This window comes from Salvelinus fontinalis, chromosome 30, assembly GCF_029448725.1.
Source record: "Salvelinus fontinalis isolate EN_2023a chromosome 30, ASM2944872v1, whole genome shotgun sequence".
Classification (NCBI taxonomy): Eukaryota; Metazoa; Chordata; class Actinopteri; order Salmoniformes; family Salmonidae; genus Salvelinus; species Salvelinus fontinalis.
In genome coordinates this window covers 11,509,790-11,527,959 of record NC_074694.1, presented here as the reverse complement: position 1 = coordinate 11,527,959, position 18,170 = coordinate 11,509,790, and the positions used below count along the sequence as shown (strand labels likewise).

Here is an 18,170-nt window from a genome sequence, read left to right as displayed (position 1 = left end):
GGACATTCAGAGACTTGTCCCCCGAAGCCACTCCTGTGTTGTCTTGGCTGTGTGCTTAGGGTTATTGTCCTGTTGGAAGGTGAACCTTTGCCCCAGTTTAAGGTCCTGAGCGCTCTGGAGCAGGTTTTCATCAAGGATCTCGCTGTTCTTTGCGGCAATCATCTTTGCCTCGAACCTGACTAGTCCCCCAGTTCCTGCCCCTGAAAAACATATCCACAGCATGATGCTTCAACACCAACGCCAGGTTTCCTCCAGACGTGATTCTTGGTATTCAAATAGTTCAGTCTTTGTTTCATCAGACCAGAGAATCTTGTTTCTTATGGTCTGAGAGTCTTTAGGTGCCTTTTGGCAAACTCCAAAAGAGCTATCATGTGCCTTTTGCTGAGGAGTGGCTTCCGACTGGCCACTCTACCATAAAGGCAAGATTGGTGGAGTGCTACAGAGATGGTTGTGAGATGGTTGCTACAGAGATTCTCCCAGAAGGACAACTTTTAATTTTGCAGAAATATTTTGGTACCCTTCCCCAGATCTGTGCCTTGACCTCATGGCTTGGTTTTTGCTCTGACATGCACTGTCAACTGTGGTACCTTACAGAGACAGGTGTGTGCCTTTCCAAATCATGTCCAATCAATTGAATTTACCACAGCTGGACTCCAATGAAGTTGTAGAAACATCCCAGGGTTGGTCAATGGAAACAGGATGCACCTGAGCTCAATTTCAAGTCTCATAGCAAAGGGTCTGAATACCTATGTAAATAATGTATTTCTGTTTTCCTTTTTAATACATTTGCTAAACTTTTTTCACTTTGTCATTATGGGGTATTGTGTGTAGATTGCTGATGATATTTTAAAATGATGTTTAATCCATTTTAGAATAACGTAAAAAATATTTGGAAAAAGTCAAGGCATCTGAATACTTTCAGAAGTCACTGTATATATACCAAGGATAAGGGCCAGAACTAAAATAAGTCTCTGACTTCCTGGTCACGTTTTCTGTATGTACATTGTGTGTATGTATGTTGTTGTTTTACTGATGAATGAAAATCAATCAATCAATCGACAGATAGAGGGAGTGACACACACCCGTGTATGAAGTTGTGTTTGTGCAGGTGCAAGAGTCCTGAGGCGATCTCACATGCCATCCTCTGCAGTATCAGGGGTTCAGGGGTCATTGTGTCTGCAGCCCGACAGCTCCGCAGGTACCCTTTCACATCACCCTGGTGACATGAGGAGATATGGTGGAGATCAGAGTTGGGTTCAATTCCATAAAAATTCCAGCCAATTCAGAAAGTAAACAAAATTCTAATTCCACGAGTTTACTCATGAAAAAGAATTGAAGAGAATTGGAATGTCAGTGTACTTCCTGAATTGACAAAAATGTAAAGGGGACTGACCCCTTTAAATGGATATATAGTAGAGATACAATAGATATTGACACAGTTATAGTATATAAAGGATGATGCTTACACAAGTAGTTACACTACAATTAGGTCACGAGTTACTGAAGTACTTCATGGAAGTGAAGGTAGTCAATGAGTGTAGTTACAGTTGAAGTCGGAAGTTTACATACACCTTAGCCAAATACATTTAAACTCAGTTTTTCACAATTCCTGACATTTAATCCTAGAAAAAATTCCCTGTCTAGGTCAGTTAGGATCACCACTTTGTTTTAAGAATGTGAAATGTCAGAATAATAGTAGAGAGAATTATTTATTTCAGCTTTTATTTCTTTCATCACATTCCCAGTGGGTCAGAAGTTTACATACACTCAATTAGTATTTGGTAGCATTGTCTTTAAATTGTTTAACTTGAGTCAAACATTTCGGGTAGCTTTCCACAAGCTTCCCACAATAAGTTGGGTGAATTTTGGCCCATTCCTCCTGATAAAGCTGTAACTGAGTCAGGTTTTTAAGCCTCCTTGCTCGCACACGCTTCTTCAGTTCTGCCCACAAATGTTCTATAGGATTGAGGTCAGGGCTTTGTGATGGCCACTCCAATACCTTGACTTTGCTGTCCTTAAGCCATTTTGCCACAACAACCCATTTGCGACCAAGCTTTAACTTCCTGACTGAGGTATTGAGGTGTTGCTTCAATATATCCACATCATTTTCCATCCTCATGAAGCCATCTATTTTGTGAAGTGCACCAGTCCCTCCTGCAGCAAAGCACCCCAACAACATGATGCTGCCACCCCTGTGCTTCACGGTTGGGATGGTGCTCTTCAGCTTACAAGCATCCCCCTTTTTCCTCCAGAAATAACGATGGTCATTATGTCCAAAAAGTTATATTTTTGTTTCATCAGACCAGAGGACATTTCTCCAAAAAGTACAATCTTTGTCCCCATGTGCAGTTGCAAACCGTAGTCTGTCTTTTTTATGGCGGTTTTGGAGCAGTGGCTTCATCCTTGCTGAGTGGCCTTTCACGTTATGTCGATATAGGACTCATTTTACTGTGGGTATAGATACTTTTGTACCTGTTTCCACCAGCATCTGGAGGAAACAGGTACAAGGTCCTTAGCTGTTGTTCTGGGATTGATTTGCACTTTTTGCACCAAAGTACGTTCATCTCTAGGAGACAGAACACGTCTCCTTCCTGAGCGGTATGACGGCTGCGTGGTCCCATGGTGTTTATACTTGCGTATTATTGTTTGTACAGATGAACGTGGTACCTTCAGGCGTTTGGAAATTGCTCCCAAGGATGAACCAGACTTGTGGAGGTCTACAATTTTTTTATGAGGTCTTGGCTGATTTCTTTTGATTTTCCCATGATGTCAAGCAAAGAGGCACTGAGTTTGAAGGTAGGCCTTGAAATACATCCACAGGAACACCTACGATTGACTCAAATAATGTCAGGTAGCCTATCAGAAGCTTCTAAAGCCATGACATAATTTTCTGGAATTTTCCAAGCTGTTTAAAGGCACAGTCAACTTAGTGTATGTAAACTTCTGACCCACTGGAATTGTGATACAGTGAATTATAAGTGAACTAATCTGTCCGTAAACAATTGTTGGAAAAATTACTTGTGTCATGCACAAAGTAGATGTCCTAAACGACTTGCCAAAACTATAGTTTGTTAACAAGACATTTCTGGAGTGGTTGAAAAACGAGTTTTAATGACTCCAACCTAAGTGTATGTAAACTTACGACTTCAACTGTATGCTGTCCCGTTTAATTGGTAGAGCATTGCTCTTGCATCGCCACGGTCGTGGGTTCAATCCCCATGGGGGACCAGTATATAAATGTATCTGGATAAGAGTTTCTGCTAAATGAAAAAAATATAGGTCTTTCCTCAGAATGGACGGACACCACATGATCATTTGATTGCCCACTCAGCAAGTAATACAATATCTGGCCACTGGGGGGCAGTAAAACTGCATCCAAATATAATCTATCGCACACTAAGTGTTTTACATCAGGGTTTCCCAAACTGTACGTTTGCTTTTTCGCCCTATCACTACACAGCTGATTCAAATAACCAACTCATCATCACGCTTTGATTAATGAATCAGCTGTGTACTGCTAGGGCAAAAAACAAAAATGTGTACCCAGGGTGGGACCCAGGACCGAGTTTAGGAAACCCTGTCTTAAACTGACTACAATGTCTGGAGACAGAGAGACACAGTGGTGAAGTGAGAGTCCAGTCAAGTCCATGATGATTGTTATACATACTGTACACTGTCTGCAGTGGTCATAGAGAGATACTCCAGCCAGTCCAGCAAGCTACTGACTGCAATGGCCACCGACAGATAGTTCTATATACAGTGATGCAATGACAGTCCAATCCAGTCCAGTACTCACCAGAGGGCAGAATTCCATGACCAGCAAGTAGGGGGTGACCTCAGTGCACTGCGCCAGGCAATGTAGGAGCGCTGGGTGCTGGAGGGCACTGGAGACGGACGGGGACAATGGCAGAGAATTAGTGGAGGCACAAAACACTGGCAGAATGGCAGAGTTAGTGGAGGCACAAAACACTGGCAAATCAAATCAAATCAAATTTTATTAGTCACATACACATGGTTAGCAGATGTTAATGCGAGTGTACCGACAATGCAGTAATAACAACAAGTAATCTAACCTAACAATTCCGCAACTACTACCTTATACACGCAAGTGTAAAGGGATAAAGAATATGTACATAAAGATATATGAATGAGTGGTGGTACATACGGCATAGGCAAGGTGCAGTAGATGGTATAGAGTACGGTATATACCTATGAGATGAGTACTGTAGGGTATGTAAACATAAAGTGGCATAGTTTAAAGTGGCTAGTGGTCCATGTATTACATAAGATGGCAAGATGCAGTAGATGATATAGAGTACAGTATATACATATACATAAGAGATGTGTAATGTAGGGTATGTAAACATTATATTAGGTGGCATTGTTTAAAGTGGCTGGTGGTACATTTTTACATAATTTCCATCAATTCCCATTTTTAAGGTGGCTGGAGCTGAGTCAGTTTGTTGGCAGCGGCCGCTAAATGTTAGTGGTGGCTGTTTAACAGTCTGATGGCCTTGAGATAGAAGCTGTTTTTCAGTCTCTCGGTCCCTGCTTGGATGCACCTGTACTGACCTCGCCTTCTGGATGATAGCGGGGTGAACAGGCAGTGGCTTGGGTGGTTGTTGTCCTTGATGATCTTTATGGCCTTCCTGTGACATCGGGTGGTGTAGGTGTCCTGGAGGGCAGGTAGTTTGCCCCGGGTGATGCGTTCTGCCGACCTCACTACCCTCTGGAGAGCCTTACGGTTGTGTGCGGAGCAGTTGCCGTACCAGGCGGTGATACAGCCCGACAGGATGCTCTCGATTGTGCATCTGTAGAAGTTTGTGAGTGCTTTTGGTGACAAGCCGAATTTCTTCAGCCTCCTGAGGTTGAAGAGGCGCTGCTGCGCCTTCTTCACAACGCTGTCTGTGTGGGTGGACCAATTCAGTTTGTCCGTGATGTGTACACCGAGGAACTTAACCTGTTGAGGATGGGGGCGCTGTTGTGACTATTTATGCTAATCGTGTAATTTTTGAAACGGCTTCCCACAAAATCCTTGATCGTACAATATGCATATTATTATTATTATTGGATAGAAAACAGTCTATAGTTTCTATAGGAGTTGAAAATTTGTCTCTAAGTGGAACAGAGCCCATTCTACAGCAATTTCCCTGACATGGAGTCAGATTTCAGAAATTTTGGCCCCTGATCTGGAGTCAGTTAAAAGGGCACTGTTATTGCTATGAGTATACGGACACTGCTTACGTCTTCCCCTGGATGCCTTTACGTGATGACGATTTGAATGGGGTCGATTGCGCGTTCACAGGCACTACAAATTAAAAAACCCTGAGGCTAGTCACTCTTTTCTTGCTGCGTCATGCGCCTAGAGGACACCGACCCGCACCTGTTCCAAGCATTAGTGGAGGGAGTAATATTACTCGGGTCATGTTTCTACTCGTTATGGGAGTTAAAAACATCATAAGGTAGTTAATTTAAAGCGTTTTATAGCAATTTATATCCGTTTAGTGCGATTTTGGGACATTTATTTCTGAAACGCTGTGAATTGCTGGGCACGCTTCCAGTTCATCCCGAACGCAGTTGGCATTTCCACATGGCAAGAGGACAGCTTTCCACCAAAAGACGATTACTCCCAAGAAAGGATCCTTTGCCCAAGATACTGATGGAAGAACAGCTCAAAGTAGGACATTTTTATTATGATAAATCGTGTTTCTGTCGAAAAATGTTAGTGGCTTAGGACGCCATGTTTTTTGACGTAGCTTCGCTTGGCGCAAACTGTATTGAAAAGTAAGGATAAATAAAAAAATGTAATTCCGCGATTGTATTAAGAATTAAATTGTCTATCAATCCCTGTCCACCCTATATTTTTTAGTCACGTTTATGAGTATTTATGTATAAGAGTAGATCACTGTCTAATATGGCGCACGGACATTTTCTCACCAGCTTGGCTACATTTCACATTGTCTAACCATGATTTTGGTGGCTAAATATAAACATTTTCGATCAAACTCTATATGGATTGTGTAATATGATGTTACAGGAGTGTCATCTGAAGAATTCTGAGAAGGTTAGTGAAAAAATTAATATATTTTGGCGATGTTGACTTTTATCGCTCACTTTGGCTAGAATCAATGCTGGGCTGCTATGTGCTATGTGCTATGCTAATATAACGATTTAATGTGTTTTCGCTGTAAGACACTTAGAAAATCTGAAATATTGTATGTATTCACAGGATCTGTGTCTTTCGATTAGTGTATGCTGTGTATTTTTACGAAATGTTTGATGATTAGTAAGTAGGTAAACACGTTGCTCAATGTAGTTTTTCAATTCCATTTGTGACGGTGGGTGCAATTGTAACCTATGCCATCTACCTGAAATATGCACTTTTTTCTAACAAAACCTATCCCATACCATAAATATGTTATCAGACTGTCATCTGATGAGTTTTTTTCTTGGTTAGGGGCTATAAATATCTTAGTTTAGCCGAATTGGTGATAGCTACTGGTGTTGGTGGACAAATAAAAGATGGTGGATTATGCTAATGTGTTTTTAGGTAATAGATGTACATCTTTACATATTGTGTCTTCCCTGTAAAACATTTTAAAAATCGGACATGTTGGCTGGATTCACAAGATCTGTGTCTTTCATTAGCTGTATTGGAATTTAATGTGTGAAAGTTAAATATTTTAAAAAAATATTTTTTTTGAATTTCACGGCTCTGCCTTTTCAGTGGGGGGGGGGGGGGGGAGTGCCGCTAGCGGCACCCTCATCCTAGACAGGTTAAAACTGTCCACCTTCTCCACTACTGACCCGTCGATGTGGATAGGGGGGTGCTCCCTCTGCTGTTTCCTCAAGTCCACAATCATCTCCTTTGTTTTGTTGACGTTGAGTGTGAGGTTATTTTCCTGACACCACACTCCGAGGGCCCCCACCTCCTCCCTGTAGGCCGTCTCGTCGTTGTTGGTAATCAAGCCTACCACTGTAGTGTCGTCCGCAAACTTGATGATTGAGTTGGAGGCGTGCATGGCCACGCAGTCGTGGGTGAACAGGGAGTACAGGAGAGGGCTCAGAACGCACCCTTGTGGGGCCCCAGTGTTGTGGATCAGCGGGGTGGAGATGTTGTTACCTACCCTCACCACCTGGGGGCGGCCCGTCAGGAAGTCCAGGACCCAGTTGCACAGGGCGGGGTCGGGACCCAGGGTCTCGAGCTTGATGGCGAGTTTGGAGGGTACTATGGTGTTAAATGCTGAGCTGTAGTCGATGAACAGCATTCTCACATAGGTATTCCTCTTGTCCAGATGGGTTAGGGCAGTGTGCAGTGTGGTTGCGATTGCGTCGTCTGTGGACCTATTGGGTCGGTAAGCAAATTGGAGTGGGTCTAGGGTGACCGGTAGGGTGGAGGTGATATGGTCCTTGACTAGTCTCTCAAAGCACTTCATGATGACGGAAGTGAGTGCTACGGGGCGGTAGTCGTTTAGCTCAGTTACCTTAGCTTTCTTGGGAACAGGAACAATGGTGGCCCTCTTGAAGCATGTGGGAACAGCAGACTGGGCTAAGGATTGATTGAATATGTCCGTAAACACACCAGCCAGCTGGTCTGCGCATGCTCTGAGGACGCGGCTGGGAATGCCGTCTGGGCCTGCAGCCTTGCGAGGGTTAACACGTTTAAATGTTTTACTCACCTCGGCTGCAGTGAAGGAGAGCCCGCAGGTTTTGGTAGTGGGCCGTGTCAGTGGCACTGTATTATCCTCAAAGCGGGCAAAAAAGGTATTTAGCCTGTCTGGGAGCAAGACATCCTGGTCCGCGACGGGGCTGGTTTTCTTTTTGTATTCCGTGATAGACTGTAGACCCTGCCACATACCCCTTGTGTCTGAGCTGTTGAATTGCGATTCAATTTTGTCTCTGTACTGGGACTTAGCCTGTTTGATAGCCTTGCGGAGAGAATAGCTACACTGTGTGTATTCGGTCATGTTTCCGGTCACCTTGCCCTGGTTAAAAGCAGTGGTTCGCGCTTTCAGTTTCACGCGAATGCTGCCGTCAATCCACGGTTTCTGGTTTGGGAATGTTTTAATCGTTGCTCTGGGTACGACATCGTCAATGCACTTCCTAATGAACTCGCTCACCGAATCAGCATATTCTTCAATGTTGTTGTTGGACGCCGTGCGGAACATATTCCAATCCGCGTGATCGAAGCAGTCTTGAAGCGTGGATTCAGATTGGTCGGACCAGCGGTGAACAGACCTGAGCACGGGAGCTTGTAGTTTTAATTTCTGTTTGTAGGCTGGAATCAACAAAATGGAGTCGTGGTCAGCTTTTCCGAAAGGAGGGCGGGGGAGGGCCTTATATGCGTCGCGGAAGTTAGTATAACAATGGTCCAGAGTTCTGCCAGCCCTGGTCGGACAATCGATGTGCTGATAGAATTTAGGGAGTTTTGTTTTTAGATTAGCCTTGTTAAAATCCCCAGCTACGACGAATGCAGCCTCAGGGTGTGTGGTTTCCAGTTTACAGAGAGTCAGATAGAGTTCGTTCAGGGCCATCGATGTGTCTGCTTGCGGGGGAATATATACGGCTGTGATTATGACCGAAGAATTCCCTTGGTAGATAATGCGGTCTACATTTGATTGTGAGGAGTTCTAGATCAGGTAAACAGAATGACTTGAGTTCCTGAGTGTTGTTATGATGGTCACACCACGTCTCGTTAATCATGAGGCATACCCCCCCGCCCCTCTTCTTACCAGAAAGATGTTTGTTTCTGTCTGCGCGATGCGTGAAGAAACCAGCTGGCTGCACCGACTCCGTTAGCGTCTTTTGAGTTAGCCATGTTTCCGTGAAGCAGAGCACGTTGCAATCCCTGATGTCTCTCTGGAATGTTACCCGTGCTCGGATTTCATCGACCTTATTGTCAAGAGACTGGACATTGGCGAGTAGTATGCTAGGGAGTGGAGCGCGATGTGCTCATCTCCGAAGCCTGACCAGGAGACCGCTACGTTTGCCCCTTTTTCGGCGTCGTGTAGCTTCGCCGGCTGGGATCAGGTCCATTGTATTGGGTGGAAGGCAAGACACTGGATCCGTTTCGGGAAAGTCATATTCCTGGTAGGAACGGTGGTTAGTTGACGTTAATCGTATATTCAGTAGTTCCTCCCGGCTGTATGTAATGAAATGTAAGATCACCCGGGGTACCAATGTAAGAAATAACACATAGAAAAACAAAATACTGGAAATTTTCCAAGGAACGCGAAGCGAGACAGCCATCTCGCTCGGCGCCGGAAGTTGTAATGGTAGAGTTAGTGGAGGCACAAAACACTGGCAGAATGGTAGAGTTAGTGGAGGCACAAAACACTGGCAGAATGGTAGAGTTAGTGGAGGCACAAAACACTGGCAGAATGGTAGAGTTAGTGGAGGCACAAAACACTGGCAGAATGGCAGAGTTAGTGGAGGCACAAAAAACTGGCAGAATGGTAGAGTTAGTGGAGGCACAAAACACTGGCAGAATGGCAGAGTTAGCGGAGGCACAAAACAGCGGAGGCACAAAACACTGGCAGAATGGTAGAGTTAGTGGAGGCACAAAACACTGGCAGAATGGCAGAGTTAGTGGAGGCACAAAAAACTGGCAAAATGGTAGAGTTAGTGGAGGCACAAAACACTGGCATAATGGCAGAGTTAGTGGAGGCACAAAACACTGGCAGAATGGCAGAGTTAGTGGAGGCACAAAACACTGGCAGAATGGTTGAGTTAGTGGAGGCACAAAACACTGGCAGAATTGCAGATTTAGTGGAGGCACAAAACACTGTCAGAATGGTTGAGTTAGTGGAGGCACAAAACACTGGCAGAATTGCAGAGTTAGTGGAGGCACAAAACACTGGCAGAATGGCAGAGTTAGTGGAGGCACAAAACACTGGCAGAATGGCAGAGTTAGTGGAGGCACAAAACACTGGCAAAATGGTAGAGTTAGTGGAGGCACAAAACACTGGCAGAATGGTAGAGTTAGTGGAGGCACAAAACACTGGCAGAATGGTAGAGTTAGTGGAGGCACAAAACACTGGCAGAATGGTAGAGTTAGTGGAGGCACAAAACACTGGCAGAATGGCAGAGTTAGTGGAGGCACAAAACACTGGCAGAATGGTAGAGTTAGTGGAGGCACAAAACACTGGCAGAATGGTTGAGTTAGTGGAGGCACAAAACACTGGCAGAATGGTAGAGTTAGTGGAGGCACAAAACACTGGCAGAATGGTAGAGTTAGTGGAGGCACAAAACACTGGCAGAATGGCAGAGTTAGTGGAGGCACAAAACACTGGCAGAATGGTTGAGTTAGTGGAGGCACAAAACACTGGCAGAATGGCAGAGTTAGTGGAGGCACAAAACACTGGCAGAATGGTAGAGTTAGTGGAGGCACAAAACACTGGCAGAATGGCAGAGTTAGTGGAGGCACAAAACACTAGCAGAATGGCAGAGAGTTGGGTGCAGGCCACGCAGCAGGCTGTTAGCCAGCCTGTCAGCTTAGTGGAGTCTGCCACTAGCACAGTCAGCTCAGCTATCCCCATTGAGACCGTGTCTGTGCCTCTATCTAGGTTGGGCAAAACAAAACATGGCAGTGTTCGTCTTAGCAATCTCACTGGAATAAAGACCTCCTCCAATCCTGCCAATATTGAAAGAGATTGTGATATCTCACATTTCAAAATAGGGCTACTTAATGTTAGATCCCTCACTTTCAAGGCAGTTATAGTCAATGAACTAACAGAACTGATCATACTGATCAACTGATCATGAACTGATCATAATCTTGATATGATTGGACTGACTGAAACATGGCTTAAGCCTGATGAATAGATAGAGACAGGGAAAGTCTGTTCACCGGTATGGCTGGGACTCCTCCAGGAAGTGCATCTGGTCCTGAACGCTGGCACTGGCCTTGAGCTCCTTAACCACCACCTGGGTGGTGCTGAGGCTCGCATTCACCTCCCCCAGGATAACCTGGTATGGGAGCCACACAGACACACACAGGGCACACACATGGGAGACGCACACACACACACAGGGCACACACACACACACACACAGGGTACACAAATGGGAGACGCACACACACAAACACACAGGGTACACACATGGGAGACGCACACACAGACACACACACACACAGGGTACACACATGGGAGACGCACACACAGACACACACACACACACACACACAGGGTACACACATCGGAGACGCACACACACACACACACACACACACACACACACACACACACACACACACACACACACACACACACACACACACACACACACACACACACACACACACACACACACACACACACACACACACACACAGGGCACACACATGGGAGACGCACACACAGACACACACACACGCACAGGGTACACACATGGGAGACGCACACACACACACACACACACACACACACACACACACACACACACACACACACACACACACACACACACACACACACACACACACACACACACACACACACACACACACAGGGTACACACATGGGAGACACACACACACACACACACACACACACACACACACACACACACACACACACACACACACACACACACACACACACACACACACACACACACACACAGGGCACACACATGGAAGACGCACACACAGACACACACACACACAGGGTACACACATGGGAGACGCACACACAGACACACACACACACACACACACAGGGTACACACATGGGAGACACACACACAGACATGAGGAGAGATGGGGAGGAATGGAAGATATACACGCAATGTCAAACAGAGAGACAGAGAGACACAAAGACAGACAGACACAAAGACAGACAGACAGACAGACAGACAGACAGACAGACAGACAGACAGACAGACAGACAGACAGACAGACAGACAGATAGACAGACAGACAGATAGACAGACAGAGAGACAGACAGAGACAGACAGAGACAGACAGAGAGACACACGGAGACAGAAAGACAGACAGAGAGACACATAAAGACAGAAACACAGAGAGACACACAGAGAGACACACAGAGAGACACAGAGAAACAGACAGAAACAAAAAAATATTCCCAAACAGTACACACACATGGAGGTGATGATTGTGGAGGACAAACATGGTTGAGGAGGACACACACGTTCAGGTGAAAGGTGGACAGTCACACAAATGCAAGGAAATAGAGAGATACACAGAGACAGAGAGGCATACACAGGAAATAGAGAGATACACAGAGACAGAGAGGCATACACAGGAAATAGAGAGATACACAGAGACAGAGAGGCATACACAGGAAATAGAGAGATACACAAAGACAGAGAGGCATACACAGGATATAGAGAGATACACAGAGACAGAGAGGCATACACAGGAAATAGAGAGATACACAGAGAAGCACACACAGGACATGCAGATTCATAAAGAGACCAACAAGAAACAGACCAGGAGATACAGAGACACACAGAGAGGTATGCATGCAGTCACAGAGACACACACACACACACGAATGGACATACCCAGTCAAGGTACACAAGTGTGGGGAAAGTGTGTGTGTAAGAGTGTATGAGTGTGAGAAGGAACAGAACAAAGAAACAGAAAGAGGGAGGGAACGAGAGAATGACAAGAATCAGTTATCTAGTGTTACAGTAGCTAATTCCCATCACTCGGAGTAACATGGTTATCTAGTGTTACAGTAGCTAATTCCCATCACTCAAAGAAACATGGATATCTAGTGTTACAGTACCTAATTCCCATCACTCAGAGTAACATGGTTATCTTGTGTTACAGTAGCTAATTCCCACCACATAGAGTAACATGGTTATCTAGTGTTACAGTAGCTAATTCCCATCACTCAGAGAAACATGGATATCTAGTGTTACAGTAGCTAATTCCCATCACTCAGAGTAACATGGTTATCTAGTGTTACAGTAGCTAATTCCCACCACTCAGAGTAAGATGGTTATCTAGTGTTACAGTAGCTAATTCCCACCACATAGAGTAACATGGTTATCTAGTGTTACAGTAGCTCATTCCCATCACTCAGAGTAACATGGTTATCTAGTGTTACAGTAGCTAATTCCCACCACTCAGAGTAACATGGTTATCTAGTGTTACAGTAGCTAATTCCCATCACTCAGAGTAACATGGTTATCTAGTGTTACAGTAGCTAATTCCCATCACTCAGAGTAACATGGTTATCTAGTGTTACAGTAGCTAATTCCCACCACATAGAGTAACATGGTTATCTAGTGTTACAGTAGCTAATTCCCATCACTCAGAGAAACATGGATATCTAGTGTTACAGTAGCTAATTCCCATCACTCAGAGTAACATGGTTATCTAGTGTTACAGTAGCTAATTCCCACCACTCAGAGAAAGATGGTTATCTAGCGTTACAGTAGCTAATTCCCATCACTCAGAGTAACATGGTTATCTAGTGTTACAGTAGCTAATTCCCACCACTCAGAGTAACATGGTTATCTAGTGTTACAGTAGCTAATTCCCACCACTCAGAGTAACATGGTTATCTAGTGTTACAGTATCTAATTCCCATCACTCAGAGTAACATGGTTATCTAGTGTTACAGTAGCTAATTCCCACCACTCAGAGAAAGATGGTTATCTAGTGTTACAGTAGCTAATTCCCACCACATAGAGTAACATGGTTATCTAGTGTTACAGTAGCTAATTCCCATCACTCAGAGTAACATGGTTATCTTGTGTTACAGTAGCTAATTCCCATCACTCAGAGTAACATGGTTATCTAGTGTTACAGTAGCTAATTCCCACCACTCAAAGTAACATGGTTATCTAGTGTTACAGTAGCTAATTCCCATCACTCAGAGTAACATGGTTATCTAGTGTTACAGTAGCTAATTCCCAACACTCAGAGAAACATGGTTATCTAATGTTACAGTAGCTAATTCACACAACTCAGAGTAACATGGTTATCTAGTGTTACAGTAGCTAATTCCCATCACTCAGAGTAACATGGTTATCTAGTGTTACAGTAGCTAATTCCCATCACTCAGAGTAAGATGGTTATCTAGTGTTACAGTAGCTAATTCCCACCACATAGAGTAACATGGTTATCTATTGTTACAGTAGCTAATTCCCACCACTCAGAGTAAGATGGTTATCTAGTGTTACAGTAGCTAATTCCCACCACTCAGAGTAACATGGTTATCTAGTGTTACAGTAGCTAATTCCCACCACTCAGAGTAACATGGTTATCTAGTGTTACAGTAGCTAATTCCCACCACTCAGAGTAACATGGTTATCTAGTGTTACAGTAGCTAATTCCAATCACTCAGAGTAACATGGTTATCTAGTGTTACAGTAGCTAATTCCCATCACTCAGAGTAACATGGTTATCTAGTGTTACAGTAGCTAATTCCCATCACTCAGAGTAACATGGTTATCTAGTGTTACAGTAGCTAATTCCCATCACTCAGAGTAACATGGTTATCTAGTGTTACAGTAGCTAATTCCCATCACTCAGAGTAAGATGGTTATCTAATAATAAAAACAGAGTGAAATGCTAACTAAAAACTCCTGCATTGCGAGGGCAGGCTATATGGTTCTCTACCAGTCTTTCCGCGTCATTCTATACCTCTCTGTACAGCGTTAGTCAGTCAGGCAGGCAGGCAGGCAGGCAGGTAGGCAGGCAGGCAGGCAGGCAGGCAGGCATCAAAGGTTTGTGGATCAGCCCAGCATTACCGATACAGACACACATTCCAGGTAATGTAGCGTGTCGGCCTGTTTAACAGGCTCACTTAAACACATCTAGGATTACAGCTCAGCGCATAACAACCGTGAGCCTGCCGAAGTTGCCAGAACATTTCATCTAGCTACCTCTCATAAACCAGTGTCGTAGCCTCCAGCACAGTGCAAATAACCCAAAAGAATTGACAAGAAAAAGTGAGGAGAGAGTGAGTGGTCTTACCTTTCCGAACCAGCCATCGCCGATCTCTTTCAGGTACAGAAGACTCTGTCGGCCGACTTCTGTGGATTTCAGGAGTTGGACTTGGGAGACAGATAAAAAATAAAAAATAAAAAAAAAGAGATTTTAGAGAATGTCCTTACGACACAAGTATTATTCAGCATTGGTTTTATTTCTGACAATGACTCTCTGATTCCAAGCCTCAGAGAAATGTAATCTGGCCAAATACACACCACCGTCCTGCGATATGAGGCATCCATCTTGCAATAGGTCGACTATCCTCTAAGACACTTCGCCAGGTTGACTTGTTTTGATATTACACAAAAAAAATAACAAATGTGGGGAGGGGGGGGGGGGGGGTAAAAATATATATACAATAAAATCCCAAGGAATTCAGCTAAAAATCAGTTGAAGTATTCCCACAAATCAAAAAATAAATATATGATCGTGTCTCAATGTAATCAAGGTATGAAATCATTGCTCTATTACAATACAATCTGTTTTGGGGGTTTGGTTGTGGTCAAGTTGCAGTATACAAATTATTATAATCATGTTCCGACACACCGACCATTCACTCCAACAAAAATTTCCCCGCTGCTGGATCTAGTTGCCTACCCCTGTGCTCTAAGATCTCTCTCTTTCCGTCAGTAGCAGAGCCTGGCATCCCAGCCTCAGTCCTCCTGTCCCCTTGCTGCATCCTGACCTATCTGTCAGTAGCACGGTGATGACCTGTGTCCTGCATCTTTCCTCTCCACACACCAGCCTGAGCTCTCTCATTCTCAGCCTGCACTCTCTCTCACTCTCAGCCTGAGCTCTCTCATTCTCAGCCTGCACTCTCTCTCACTCTCAGCCTGAGCTCTCTCATTCTCAGCCTGCAGTCTCTCTCACTCTCAGCCTGAGCTTTCTCATTCTCAGCCTGCACTCTCTCTCACTCTCAGCCTGAGCTCTCTCATTCTCAGCCTGCAGTCTCTCTCACTCTCAGCCTGAGCTCTCTCTTTCTCAGCCTGCACTCTCTCTCACTCTCAGCCTGAGCTCTCTCATTCTCATCCTGCACTCTCTCTCACTCTCAGCCTGAGCTTTCTCATTCTCAGCCTGCGCTCTCTCACACTCTCAGCCTGCACTCTCTCTCACTCTCAGCCTGAGCTCTCTCACTCTCAGCCTGCACTCTCTCACTCTCAGCCTGCTCTCTCTCACTCTCAGCCTGAGCTCTATCATTCTCAGCCTGCACTCTCTCTCACTCTCAGCCTGAGCTTTCTCATTCTCAGCCTGCGCTCTCTCACACTCTCAGCCTGCACTCTCTCTCACTCACAGCCTGAGATCTCTCACTCTCAGCCTGCACTCTCTCACTCTCAGCCTGCTCTCTCTCACTCTCAGCCTGAGCTCTATCATTCTCAGCCTGCACTCTCTCTCACTCTCAGCCTGAGCTCTCTCATTCTCAGCCTGCGCCCCCTCGCACTCTCAGCCTGCACCCTCTCTCACTCTCAGCCTGAGCTCTCTCACTCTCAGCCTGCACTCTCTCACTCTCAGCCTGCACTCACTCACTCCAGCGTGCCCCCTCTCTCACTCTCAGCCTGCACTCTCTCACTCTCAGCCTGCACTCTCCTACTCTCAGCCTTGGTCATCCTACTCTCAGCTTTCTCTCTCTCACTCTCAGCCTGCGCTCTCTCACTCTCAGCCGGCATTCTCTCACTCTCAGCCTGCGCTCAATCACTCTCAGCCTGCGCTCTCTCACTCTCAGCCTGCGCTCTCTCACTCTCAGCCTGTGCTCTCTCACTCTCAGCCTGCACCCTCTCTCACTCTCAGCCTGCGCTCTCTCTCACTCTCAGCCTGCGCTCTCTCTCACTCTCAGCCTGCACTCTCTCCCTCTCAGCCTTGGTCATCCTACTCTCAGCTTTCTCTCTCTCACTCTCAGCCTGCGCTCTCTCACTCTCAGCCTGCATTCTCTCACTCTCAGCCTGCACTCAATCACTCTCAGCCTGCGCTCTCTCACTCTCAGCCTGCGCTCTCACTCTCAGCCTGCGCTCTCTCACTCTCAGCCTGCGCTCTCTCACTCTCAGCCTGCGCTCTCTCACTCTCAGCCTGCGCTCTCTCTCACTCTCAGCATGCGCTCTCTCACTCTCAGCCTGCGCTCAATCACTCTCAGCATGCGTTCTCACGCTCTCAGCCTGTGTTCTCTCACTCTGAGCCTGCACTCTCTCACTCTCAGCCTGCGCTCTCTCACTCTGAGCCTGCGTTCTCTCACTCTCAGCCTCGGTCCCAAAAACATCCAAATGAGAATGGACTGACGGCAACATTAATCCTCTGTCCTTCCCCCTCTCTCATTCCCTCCATCTCTCCATCCCTCTCTCCCCCAGCAACGACTGATGACACTCACAGAGGAGGACAGACAGATCTTTTGTAGCAGTGTCACCCCCTTGCCCACCCCCCAGACTGGCCACACAGACCCCTCCCTGTGTGAGGGCCATATCTGACGCCCATGCCCTGTAATGTTCCAGAGGCCAGTCATTCCCTGGGTGGTGGGCGCTCACTCATCCAGAATCTGTTCTAAAGAGAATCCCAGCCATTGTCTGGGTACTAACCCTGGGACTGTATGGTACCAGCAAGAACCAACCACACAGACACACAGACACACAGCCTATTATCTAGCAGCTCTGTGACACAGTGGTGAACAGTGTTGGGGGGGGGTAATGCATTACAAAAATAACCCGTTACATCGCCAGATTACGCATTACTTTCCCCCCCCCAAATTTGGTAATATTATTACAGTTATTTTGTCAAACAATGCATTCTCTTTCAGATTCATTTCTCTAACTGGTGTGTTTCCATGATCCAACTCATTTCCTCATTTTAGTTCTGGAGCATGAACACAAAGGCTGTTTGAAGAAATGTCATGATAGAGTCTGTCCATAGAAATGTATAGAAGGTAACACCTCTGATCTTCGCCATTGAACATTTACGTCATTGAGCAGATGCTCTTACCCAGAGCGACGGACGGCAACGGGTGCATACGTTTCCATACGGTTCACTCCTGTGGGAATTGAACTGGCATTGCAAGCACCATGCTCTACCACCCGAGCCACACAGGACTGTAGAAAAGCACCTAGAAGGTTCTACTGTGTACTCTATATATCTTTTAAGATTTTGAATGAAAAGACAAGAAGTCTGTACGTTTGACTTTCAGTATACATTGCTAATTAAGCAGCATTTAATTAACCAC

The 18,170-nt window shown here is 45.5% G+C and overlaps 1 protein-coding gene across 6 annotated transcripts in view; it reads right to left on the bottom strand.

Annotated features, from left to right (window-relative positions):
- Positions 1-18,170, bottom strand: part of LOC129828630 (serine/threonine-protein kinase LMTK1-like) — a 136,680-nt gene that overhangs the window by 24,768 nt on the left and 93,742 nt on the right. For 2 of the 6 annotated variants that reach the window (XM_055889715.1, XM_055889716.1), the window contains exons 4-7: positions 14,957-15,036; positions 10,850-10,968; positions 3,797-3,884; positions 1,083-1,216 (exon numbers count right to left, since the gene is read on the bottom strand). In XM_055889715.1, the coding sequence (XP_055745690.1) occupies positions 1,083-1,216; positions 3,797-3,884; positions 10,850-10,968; positions 14,957-15,036 (421 nt within the window). Of the gene's footprint in view, positions 1-1,082; positions 1,217-3,796; positions 3,885-10,849; positions 10,969-14,956; positions 15,037-15,186; positions 15,258-15,568; positions 17,320-18,170 lie in introns of those variants that run through there. The other 4 variants (XM_055889717.1, XM_055889719.1, XM_055889720.1 and 1 more) reach the window with 4 other exon arrangements.